Genomic DNA, 12,343 nt, shown 5'->3' with positions numbered 1-12,343 from the left:
TTTCCCTAACCATCAAGGAAAGTAGAAAATGTGGAAAAACTAAGCTTTGTGGCCCAGGAAGCAGCCCAAACTAGTGAGAACAGAGGCAGGCAGCACTGCTTTCCTCTGTCCCCTCTGCTCATCAGACACTGCCAAGACTTGGAGCAGAAACCTCCTTGCTGCTGCCCTTGCTGAGCTGTTGTAGTTCTGCACTGTGAACTTCAGTGGATTTCTCTACAGGGATGTCACCATGCTGGGAACATCACAGTCCGTGCCAGTTGAACATGGTGCGGGGCTCAGGCCCTCGTGGCTGAGCAGCACATGTGGCACAGGGGAGCTGGGGTGCAGCCAATGCTCCTCCTCCACTTGCTGAGCTGGAGAAGAGCTGCAGCTGGAGCGTGTGCCAGAAACTGCTCTGGGAGCAGAGGAACACCATCCCTGGGCTGTGCCCCTCGCTGTTTCCCAGGACCCCCATGGTAATCAATCACTGCACCTCCAACAGATTGCTCTGCCTGGCTCTTGCCTTTGTGCAACGAGCAAGGCTGGCAGAGCTCTGCAGTGTAAAAGCTGCTCCAAGGAACCAGACAGGCTGGAGGAACGGGCACCGGAGACCGCACCAAATCCAGCCAAAAGGGGTAGGAAGTGAGAGCAGGTGGTGACAGCAGAAACCAGGGCAGGGGAGACTGGGAAGGCAACAGAGAGGTGTCTGGGCTGAATGGGAGCCTGAGGAAAGAGGAGGAGAGGGCTTTCCCTCAGCCTGCATTTCTTTACTGTTTCGCAAGATGTGAACCAGGAATTGGATCTGCCAGGGATGGGCCAAATATCCAGTTTGCTGCAATTTCACCAGTTGTGGTTGCTTGACCATGACAGGGAAGAAGGTCTAAAAAGGAATAGGGAATAGGGGGGAAAAGCAGAACCCAAACTGCGCATCTCTGGAGTGGCAATTCCTCCCTTCCTGTTGTTGGGGACACTTTGCCTCACAAAATGACAGGATAGGCAGGGAAGAAGGAGCCTGTGGACAGGAGCTCTCACAGCCAGCTCACACCGAGGGGGTGGCGCAGTGGGCTGTCCAAGGGGGCCTCCAGGTGGGCCCCCCTCCCTCTCAGGAGTGGTGGGCAGTTTCTGTGTGACACAATGTCAGTGCGGTGATGTGACAATGCAGCGATGTGACATCACCATGATGTAACAATGCCCCATGGCTGTATTTAGCCAGGACACCAGTTGTTGTGTCTCTGGAGCAAGAGTCAGCGTGGGACGACAACACCATGAGAGGTCTTGGCAGGAGCTGTGGAGCACTCACTGCTGATGTCCTGCCAAAAGGCAGAGGCACTGCTAAGTGCACTGGGAGTTAAGGGGAAGGGGGTGATAGAGAGGGCTCTTCTGGGGAGCTTGGGACGTGGGGTGATGCTCTAGGGCCTCAGGACTGCCATTCAAGAGGCTTATTGGACAACACCTGAGTGTCTGTCTTCCCATCTCAGCCCCAGAAGACCACACCTGGGAGGAGATACCAAGAAAATGGACTCTGAACTGCTGAACCTCCCACTTGGAGTCAAGATCCCTGTGGCACCTGGAACCAAACCTGTCTTCTCCAGGGGAAAGCTGGGTGAAAAGGTAAAGGAAGTAGAAAGGGGGAGAAAATCTCTCATCTTCCATAGAGTCCCCCATCATGCAAAGATTTTCTTGCAGTCACTTGATCTACAGCAAGAGCTTCAGCCCTTCAACTGGAGACAGGACTGGACTAGGGAAGCTCCAGTCTCCCTGGAATGCAGAGGAGAAAGGACTTGTCCATCTTCACACTGTTTTCTGGCACTGTGTACATGTGTGGCCAAGTCACTGCCTGCAGCAGGCAGCTGTGTGTGTCCAAATGCCAGGGCAATGAGTCCTTCCAGTTCATCCCACAATGTCAAACCCTGGGGCACCTGTGAGGGAGATTCCAACCTTCTCCTCCTTGTCTTCCCAGAACCTTTGAAATAGCTTGGGCTTCCCTGCTTGGGGAATACACACACTGTTGTCCTCCAGCTTGCGCTGCACCTTCCTAAGGCAGAGACTTTCTGGAGGCAAAGGCAGAGGCAGCTGACAAAGCCCTTGGGCCTTCCTATCCTGAGGAAACTGGTTTTGTCCATCTCCACTGGCTGCATTTGAACCTTCGAAGGTTCATTGTGGATGAGTCTGCAGCTCTTCTGGTGGCCTAAGATACCTGTTTGATGGTGGGGTTGCTGTGGGGTTTGTCTTCTCTCCCCTAACCCACCACAGCCCAGCCTTGCCTAGCCCATCCCAGCCCTGTAGTCTCTCTGTGCAGGTCTCAGTGCCTACAGAAGGACAGAGAAGACCTTTACCTTTTCACAAGTGCCTCTTTGCTGCTCTCTCCTGCCTCCTTCATACTCTCAGAAATGTCTCTTACAGCTTGTCAGGCCATGTCCTTATTTCAATCTGGACGATCCCTACAGCCGCCACCTCAGCCCAGCATACAACTGCCTGCATGACCCCATCCTTGAAGACTACCACAAGCGCAAGGACGTCCTGCGGTTGCTGAAGAGACAGGGCTTTGTCACCAATGACTACCAGGTAAGTTTGGGTGTTGGGCTGATCAAGAACAGCCCTCTTCAAGCAGAGCTCCCACAGCCCTTGCTGCAGTCACCTGCTGCTGTCAGAGGACAGGGCCATGCGCTGGTGTCCCTGGGAGCAGAAACAGCTCCAACATCCCCCTGGCAAGTCCCAGTCCTGCCCTTCTCAGCCTGCCCCATGCTGCCTGTTCAGCCCTGGCTGGAGGGACATCAGTGGCCCCAACAATGGGATATGGGAGGAGGGCTTCGGGGAGCTCCCCTCCTGCTAGGGTCAGGCTGTCTCAGGGAAGGCCATCTGCATGGCTTGACAGGGTTTGGGGGATTCTGCTCTTGTCCCTCCATAGGTGGTTTGCACTCTGAAGGAGTTCAACGAGTACAGGCAGTACCTGACCAGGCACAAGCTGCAGTCAGAACAATTCTTGAGGCAGCAAGAGGTAGGCAAAGCGTTGTGTTCACGGGCACAGAGTGTGCAGGGCTGTGCTGCTGGGCCAGGCGTTGTGGCAGGGAAAGGACTCTGCGGCTGGGAGCTGAGCCAGCACAGGGTGCTGAGCTGGACGTGGGCAGCAGAGCCATGTGCAGGCACACACAGTGCTGAGGAAAGCCCTTCTCTCCTGCACTCGTGTCCTGGCTGAAGCAGAGTGCTGGCCTTGGCCCGTGGGAATCCTCAGCACACAGGTGCCGAGCAACATGACCCACAACCTGGTGTCACCTTTCAGGAAGGGCTTCTGCCACTTCAGTCCAAATTAAAGAATGGTCCCAAACTGCCAGGAACCACTGACACTTCCTGCTGGAGGAAGCGACGGCTGCAGCCTCAGAAACCTTCCAGCCTATGCCCACCCAAAAGCCGAAAATTAGGGGGATGCAGAATAGGGGGAATAGCTTTGGACAACGGCCAAACTTACTCCACAGCTGAGCTGGGCCAGAAGGATGCCAGAATTGCTGCTGGCTCCCGGAGGAAGCCAGATGGCACTGCCAGTGGCCTGTTGAATGCTGTGTGTGAGCAACTAAGTGCAGCAGAAGCCAAGAAGCTTGAAGCACTGGTTGAGACTGTGGTGCACAGAGTGTTGGAGAGACTGGAGATTCCTGGGAATCAGCATGTCAGCTTTTTACAGAGGGTTGCCCGGGGAATCAGAGGAAGACTTTTAGGCAGCTGCTTTAGAGTGGAACTTCGGCATACTTCTCTGGATCACCGTCAGAAAATGGAAGAGAGGGCGGAAGAGCTTGTAGCATCAGTGTTGGAGATTTTGGGGGATCGTCTGGCATCCAGCACATCCAAAGCAGCTGAGACAAGGGTGGCAGCCAGGTGGGAGGAGCTGCCTTTTGCTGGAAGAGCCACCCTAGCAGACAAATCCAAGGACACTGAAACAGCCACTGAAGACAGAGCACTTTCACAGACTTCCCTTGACATACTCACCAGAGAAATTGTTGAGAACATTCACCAGACCTTGGAATCCTTTGTAACTTCTCAGTTTGAGCAAGACACTAGCTGTGAGTACACTGAAATCCTGGAGCTTCCTGGAGAAAATGTCTCCAACAGACAACTGCAGCCACCCCAGACACTTCCAAGGCAGGGCACGGAAGCAGGACAAGAATTCCCCAGAGCATCTGAACAGCAGAGCCTGAAAGCAAGGTTGCCTGCTCCTGCAGAAAGGGCTGGGTATACCAAAATCATGAAGCCTGAGGACTGTGCAATGATGAAGGAGAGCTTGGAAAGAAAAATGAACCTAGAGTCAACAGCCTTATCCAACACTTTGGATATAAGGACCATGGCAAATCTGATTGCTGACTCAGTATTAGAGCGGATCAGTCAACCTGGGCCTGCATCGACCCCCGAAGAGAATCTTCAAGGGGCTGTCGCAAACCCAGCCACATCCCAAAGCAGAATGGAGAACTGTGCTGCTGAGGACGCTCTCCCTTCTGTGGACCCATAGGCTTCCCAACAGTTCATCCCTTTAGCCCAGGCACAGAGCAGAGTCCCCAAAGCTCATCTGAGGCAAGTGACGTGCCTGCCTGGAGAGCTGAAGAGCCCTCAGACAGCAAACACAGACAACATCCTTGTGCTGACAATAAAGAATTTATTTCCAAGGCCTTGTTTGTGTTTCCTTCAGGCGAGACCATACTGTCTTTGGGCATTTCCCCTACTGTAACCTGTCCAATCTTCACTTCTTCAGCTTATGTCATGCTGAGATCCAATTTTATATGAAATTTGAGGTAGGGAGGCAAGGAGTAGCCAGCATTTTTGTCTTGTTTAGCAAGCTTTGCTGTTGAGCGAGTTGGAAGGATTCGTTTGAACCTTCTCTGCTTTCTCTGGGAGGGAGTTCAGGTGTCACCTGTAAAGCCTTTATTTATGCTCAGCATGAGCAGAGTTGTGCACTCCACAGGTCTCACTGTCAGGGAGCAGCAGGAGCTGTGACAGAACAGGTGAGGGTGAACTGCGCTGGCAGGGCACAGGACAGGCCAGCGGTAAATGAAAGCAAAGCAGGGACAGTGACAGTGACTAGATGAGCACTGGAAAATCCTACAGTGATGAGGCAAGTCAGGGGAGGAAGTCAGTGGATGGACTTGGACCAGGATCTCCATCATCACAGAAATGGCTGACCCAGCTCAGGCAGAGGTCCAAGGACAAAGATCTGCAGTTAGACAACATTCCTGAGAAACAGGGAGGAAGTTCCCAGTTAGGCGTCCTTCGACTACTTCCCCTCAAGGGCCTGGCTGTAGCAATGCTACTGGGGATTAGCAGCTCTGCTTCTAGAACTACCCATGCTGGTTCACAGCCTCACATCCCAGCAGAGACAACTGCACTCGTGGCAGGGCAATGCACGCAAGGAGCAGCTCCAGCGAGTGGTCACCAAGGCCTCTGTGCCTGCCTGGAGCAATTCCCTGCCTGAGATCCTCCACTCCTCCCTGCCTGGCCACTCTGGGGCCTGCACGGCAGTGGGAAGGAGGGGGCTGTGTGCCCACAGAGTCTTCTCTTGCCCCTAGACCTCTGCCAGAGCCTTCAGCTGCCTCAACACAGCCCCATGGGGGCCCTGCAGTCTGCTCTGGGGCAGGAGCATTACAGATTCATCTGGACATGGTCCTTACCCTCCACGCCAATGCGCAGCAGACCAGGGATGAGTTTTGTGTCCAGCTGTCCCCACTGTGCTTTACGGTGCTTGTACTTGTTTTTGTCAGAGTGCTGCTGGAGGTCCCACAGGACTAGCTGAGCTCTAGATTGCTCCCAAGGTGTACACAAGGATGGGAGCTGAGTGGCTCATCAGGTCTGTGTGCCATCATCACAGCAGGATTCCACATCTGGGTACTTTCTACTTTGGGACAGTTTCTCACCCTTTCTTTGTTGACCAGAGTCCCCCAGATCAGAGGCTGGGAACTCACTAAAGATCTCCAGGGAAGGGCGCCCACCCTCAGTCTCTGCCCTTGGCCAGAGCAAGCACAGCCCCATCCAGGGAGTGGCTGGGAGGGACAAACAGACAAGCAGACATTTCTACATCACCACACCCAAACATCCCTGTAATTTAGCTAGGAGAAGGGACAGAGCTGTAGATTCTTCACCTCCTCATTCTTTACAGGGCTGTCCACTTGCAGATGAGGCTCTATAGACCTTTCTGTGGTCCCTGGGCTTATAGAGTCTGGCTGACATGCCCTGAGAGTGAGGAGGTAACACCCACCAGGGGACACCCTAGCCCAGTATTCTAGTTGCAGTACTCTCGTCTTCCACAGCAGGCACCAAGGCCATGTTGTTTCAGGGAAACCTGTTTCATGGCAGCTGAGGCAGTCCAGCAGCTCACTGAAAAGGAAGGGCCCCACTCTCTCCTCCATTCCACACCTCTACATCCCTCACCCGGTCTCCTACCTCACTTGTGATCTGAACAAAAGACCAGACATGGTAGATGGGATAGAGAAAATATGTCTATGAGTGTAGATGTGCTGATTTAACTCATTAGTTCTCTTGTGGGAGAAGCTGCAGCTTTTGAGAGCAGCCTTGAGCTTCTGAACACGTTCATGGCTTTGGGCCTCGATTCCTGGCAGCATCCAGCCTGACAGCAGAGGTCACACAATCCTTTAGTCCTCAGACACAAGCTCCCTTTATGGTATCAGTAAACACTAAGCACTTCAGATAAAATGGACAGTTTACATGGTGAGACAGAAGAAAGTCCAGACAGAAGCTGGGGCAGGAGATGCAGGTTCAAATCTCTGTGGCCTGGACAGAGTCCTCAGCTGGTGTTCCCTGCTTTGGAGGGAATAGGCGAGCTAATGAGTGACTCAACATAGCCCAAAAGCTTTCCTGCATGGCTACGTGTAAGCACTCAACTCTGGCAGGTCTCTGTGTGGTCCACCTCACTCAGAACACCCATGCTCCTTCCTGTTTCCTTGTTATGGGATAACGAATGCCTGATCTGGTTTCCCCAGCCCACTGCATCCACACCCAGTTCTCTCCCCATTTACCATTGCTGACAAATAGCGTAGGACAACAGGAGCTGTAAAAGCAGCAACCTCAGCAGCTAATTCAACTTTTCCCATCTTATTTTCAGCGGGTGTCCTGCAGATAGTTCATGGATGAGCCAGGCCAGAGCTCTGCTTCACAGAGCCCCAGCTGGCACTGTCTCCACAGGCCAGTTCTGCTGAGTCTGCCAGTGCTGTGTTGCACCCCCATCAAACCAGCACTGTGGCAGCATCAGGACAAGGAACCTCCCATCTCTGCCTCCTGCCAAGGCTGCGGGGCTCCCAAAGAAGACCTGCCTGTTCCTCTGGTCTCTGCCTTCCCACACAGCTGATTTACTGAAAGTTCCATGTAAGGATTGGACTAAAAATCTACATGAGAATTATGCTAAAAACTGGCTTCTTGATAGCCAGGAGCTTTGAGGAGGTGGCAGAACCTCTGTGCATCTCTGGTTTGAGAAAGAAATGGAGTATCTCTGGTGGACAAGGGCAGGGAAACCCTTCACAATTTCAACAGGAGAAGAGACAGCGGGGAACTTCACCAGGAGGGGTGGCCTTGTGGTTGCCCTGTCCTGTAAAACATTAGGCAGCTGCCAAAGTTAAGCCCTTTCTCCATCACAAGCAAAACCTACAGATAGGTCCAAAATCCACCTGTGGTCCCCAATATGTGCTCAACCTCTTCAGAAGCTGAGGTGGTTCTGGGCAGCAGACCTGAGGGCACAGTGTCTATCAGCTGCCATGAGCAGAATTGCTTTTACCATTCCCATTTGCAGGCATAGCAAAAAGCTCTGTGAAAAGGAGACTCAAACCAGCCAGAAATCCAACAGCACCAGCAAGAGTACCCAGCCCTGCAGGAGTGCTGGCCCCATTGGAACACATCCCTCTCACCACCAGCAGCAGATCACAGATAAGCTGCTGGTGCTTCCTCCCAAGGAGCTGTGGCCCAGCCACCCTTCAGCACCAGGTCTGACTGCACTGCCCATAGAAGCCCGGAATAAACCAAAAGCTTGTTCCAAGCCCAGCTGTTGCTCTGGCCATCACTTCTTTAAGTGATCCAGATGTCAGGCCATAGTGACTGCAGGAATGAGCCTGAGCTGAAGCATTTAGTTTGTGGCCTTTTCTGATTTGGCAAAAGTCAGCTCATTTCACAGAGAAGTTTTGGTAAACTCTCAGAAATTGGGCTGCAGACATCCCCCAAGGAAAGGCCTATGTGAGGTGACAACATTCCTAGTCTTCCTTCTGTGCTCAGTTGTCCTACAGCCCACCTACAAAGCTTTTACCAGCCAGACTGGCGGGGAGTAGTATGGCCAGCACGTGATCCTAAACTGCTGCTGTGACAGAGCAGCCCCCACTGGCTTTGTCTGAAGTGCACCAGCTTTTCCTAGTCTGACAGGACTAAGTAAAGACCACCCCCAGAGCACCAGCAGCACAAGCCAGAGCCTGGGCAGGAACTCATTCCTGTGTGTCTGAAGTAGCACAGCTGGCACCTGGCCTGGAGCACCAGCTCCACCACACTGCAACCAGCACCAGTCTCGAGCACCAACAGACCTGCTCCAGAGAATGCTCCAGTCTGAACATAAAATGTCCCCATCAGGTCAGCTTAACAGCCCAAGTAATCACATCTCCAGCAGAGACCCCGCAGAGGAAATCTGTGTGGCCACCTTCTGCAGTCCACCTGCAGCACTCCCAGCTGCTGGGGTAGGGACACAAACAGAATATCCCTTTTACCCTCCAACTGCCCATAAACTTCTCTCATACCTTTATGACCCTGAAAGGTTCCAGAAGATATGTGTAAAGAAGTATTGTCTTCTACCTGTTTCAACCCATTCTCTTCTAAGATTCATTGAGCGTCCTTTGGTAGCTGCCTGAGAATTGAGAACAGAACCAGCCCAGAGCATGGTTTCCAAGTGCTTACTTCATGCTGATTTTCAAATTGTACTCAAGAGAGCACTGACATTCAGGCTGAAAGGTGCAGCCCCACACAGATGTAATCACGCTGCAGAAGTCAATAAAAAACACAATTCACAAAAGAGACAGCCATGGAGACTGTATTTATTACTATTAGAACAGAGGAAAGGTTACTTAACTGATTGGTATTTACAAATCTGTTGGCAAAGACAGTAATATCCAGTGTCCCTTATGAGCATGTTTTATAACCCTGGCCAGAAGCATTCACTTTCATTAGCAGCAAATGCCTATGGTTTGATTGACTGCCACAGCTGAGAGCAAGGAGTAACATGGATGACCCCTGCAGTGGCTGCAGGCAAAGCCTGAAGAAGAGGGTAGGTGCCACATGGTTGCTCCAGACCTTGGCAGGGAACAGGACAGCCCAAGCCTGTTCAGCAATTCAAACCTCAGGATAGCATGTCAGAACTGGCAACCTCTGCCCATCTCTACACCTCTGGGGCAGTAGCTCCACATCTGAAGAACAAGTTGTTGACCACTGCAGAAGGACAGAGAAGCTGAGCGACATCAAAGCATGAAGATGGGTGTGTACATTACCAGATGCTGGCATATTTTGTGGGCATGTTTGACAGAGCTAATCTTGACAAGATTTCCTGGCCCACAGAATCATCTGGTATGAGGAATCTTTATTCAGCTGGGCACAAACTCAATTCCTGCTCCAGAGTTCATTCAAACTCATCTGAACATAGGCTCTGGGAACCCTCTCAGACAAAGCCCCAGGCAAGCCAACAGTCTTGGGGCACTCTTTGCCCATACTGGTACTGATTCAGCTCTAAACCTCATTGTCAACAGGGCTCACGTCCTCACTATAGCCTGGAGAGGATAATCCCAGGTCCCCACTGGAAAGGGAGGGGGATGCAGAAACACAAATGCAACCTGGCATGATACTGACAGCCTTAGCACCGCATCAGTAATCCCAAAACACACTTTCTTGCAGCAGACCTGCCTCCAACAAGGAAAACACACCAAAGGAAGAGCTTAGATACCACAGTTGACTACAGGCTGTACCAGCATTTCTCAAGCACACAGCACTGCTGCTACTCTGCCTGGAAGGGAGTATCTGAGCACAGGAGCACTTCTAACTGTTGGGGGCTTTCTTTAGACCTGGGCTGAGCCAGAAGGGTGGGTCAAACTGATATTTAGTTCCTGGCAGAGTGGTCTGGGAAGGATGTGGTACCAGGAAGGGGGATGTGAGGAGCTGGAGCTGTGAAGGCTTCTCTGAGCATGGGCTCAGGTACTCCTCAGCAAAGTTGGTGTCAGTTCATGCTGTCTGTAGCAAAAAGGAACTGCAAGGCCACTGGGGTCACTGCTACAGAAGATATGGCCCTCATTAAGAGGATGCCAAAGTGGTTGTTTACCTGTGTGTTGTCAGGCGTGTGGCCTTCCTGTTGTGCCCAGCACCATGGTGTGGGTGGGTACTTGGCACAGGGCTGGTCTCACATGCTGCTGCACAGCTTTACAGTTCTTGAACCTCTGCACCTTCAGAACTCTCTACCAATAGCACTGTGGGATGTCAGAACAACCCTAATACCTTCAGCCAACAGTCTGTAGAGCTGAACCAGGCTGTTCCCATAGTAGTAGGATTATTCTTGATGAGGCAGGATTTATCCTAGGACCAGCTCATGCCACAGCATAGGGGTGATGTTCTCCTACCTGAAGCCAATTCTGCATCCAGAAGGGAAATGGAGAGTCTCACCACAGTTCCTCACAAATGTCACAGCCCTTCCACTGAGCAACCAACCTTGTGGCTCTCAGGAAGAGGATTGCTCCTCTCTGAAACACATTGAAAGGCCAGGAACTGCTAAACCTGACCTGGCATGCCCCAAGGATTTCCTGGTGCTGACAGAATCAAGCCTTCCAGAAATGTCCTGTCCTTGTGGTCACATGTTGGGAGATGCTCAAGGGCTAACCCAGGGCATGACAACAGCAAGGACAATGGAAAAAACCTATGTGGAGAGAAGACCTAAGGTATCTAGCAACTCTCCAGAGCAACGTTTTGTACCCTGGGGCCAGTGGATCAAACCAGCCCTTTGATGAAGCTCGTGTCCAAGTGCACTATCAGCATACGGAGAAAAGACATTTCTTTGCGTGTGTTCTCAAAGATAACACGAGGGTCGTCGGACTGGCAGCGCAGGCAGTTGGGGGCCATCACCATGGCCAGGTTATTCACATCCATCTTTGTTCTGCCCACATTTGATGGCTGAGCAAAGATCTGCAGATAGCAAGAACACATTCAGATGGAGCAGTGGAAAAGGGCAAGAAAGTCCAAAAACATATTAAAGGTGCAAGGAGAGCAGACATAAAGCCTGCCCTGAGGAGAATGCCCCAAGTGCACACATTCACAGGGAAGAGCACTGTGCTCTCACACAACTGCCAGAGCAGCAGCCTTGCCAGACAGGAAACCAACCCCAGGCTTTACAAGATGAGGAACAGGGTTTATTGTTCCCACAAGGAACAAGGACAGCAAATACCCCTCCATCAATACCACTTTAAATACAGATAAGAGGTCTTAAAAGCTTGCCTATAGTCTCACCACAGCTGTCCCACTAACTGTACCTCACATGCTCCTGGTCTCAGTGCAGGGTTGTGGGGGCTGCCTACCTGCAGGAAGTGTATGAGGTAACACAGCACCAGTCTGTTGAGCTCCGGCAAAAGCTGCACCACAGCCACAGCAGCATCGGGGTTCTCATAGTTGTTGATACACTCTTTGTAGAACTCCTGGGGGATCACAGGCTCCTCCAGCTCCCGATACCAGAGCTTGAGGAGAGAGGCTGAGCAGAAAGCAGGTGCATGAGAACAGCTCTGGTCACTTCCCCATCCTCTTCAGGGACAAACTTGGCAGTGAGACAGATGGCAGAGAAGGGATTTCTGTGCTTGTGCTGTTTCACCTTAATTCAGTCTTGGTTCTGAAATACTCAGGTGCCCAAACTGACCAGCTAGTGGGAAATACTCACTACAACCTACCTGTTCCTCCAGGAAGCAGCTCTGGGGCTGCCTAAAGAAGAGGACAGTGAGATCTGAAGGACTCCCACCACTCTGCCCAGCTTGCACAGCCTTACTGCATCAGAGACAGAGGCTCCTCCCCACTCCCAGGGCTTTCTCTATGGGCAGTGTTTGGAAAGGCAGTGAAAAGACACTGAACAAAATCCCAGTCAGTGAAAAGACACCGAACAAAAATCCCAGTCAGTGCAGACAGCATGTGTACACATTCCCAAGCAGCAGCATATCCACCGAGCTGCTCCTGCTCACTGCATCATGGCTGAGGCTACACCTGACACATTCCTGTACCTGGTATGTTGGGGTCACTGAGATTGTTTGGGATTTTCCACTGATCCACCTGCAACTTCAATGCATTGACTTCATCTATATCACCAGGTATCCTGCAGAGACACAGA

At 52.0% G+C, this 12,343-nt stretch overlaps 1 protein-coding gene across 2 annotated transcripts in view; it reads right to left on the bottom strand.

Moving 5' to 3' along the window:
- Positions 1 to 9,004: 9,004 nt before the first annotated feature.
- LOC117004148 (rho GTPase-activating protein 39-like) overlaps positions 9,005 to 12,343 on the bottom strand; it is a 58,029-nt gene continuing 54,690 nt past the window's right edge. For both annotated transcript variants that reach the window (XM_033074671.1, XM_033074672.1), the window contains 3 exons: positions 12,237 to 12,328; positions 11,550 to 11,719; positions 9,005 to 11,160 (listed from right to left, as the gene is read on the bottom strand). In XM_033074671.1, the coding sequence (XP_032930562.1) occupies positions 10,966 to 11,160; positions 11,550 to 11,719; positions 12,237 to 12,328 (457 nt within the window). In that variant the 3' untranslated portion in view covers positions 9,005 to 10,965. The remainder of the gene's footprint in view (positions 11,161 to 11,549; positions 11,720 to 12,236; positions 12,329 to 12,343) is intronic.

The sequence above is a fragment of the Catharus ustulatus genome, chromosome 17, assembly GCF_009819885.2.
Source record: "Catharus ustulatus isolate bCatUst1 chromosome 17, bCatUst1.pri.v2, whole genome shotgun sequence".
NCBI classification, from domain to species: Eukaryota; Metazoa; Chordata; class Aves; order Passeriformes; family Turdidae; genus Catharus; species Catharus ustulatus.
This window is presented reverse-complemented; position numbering and strand designations above follow the sequence as displayed.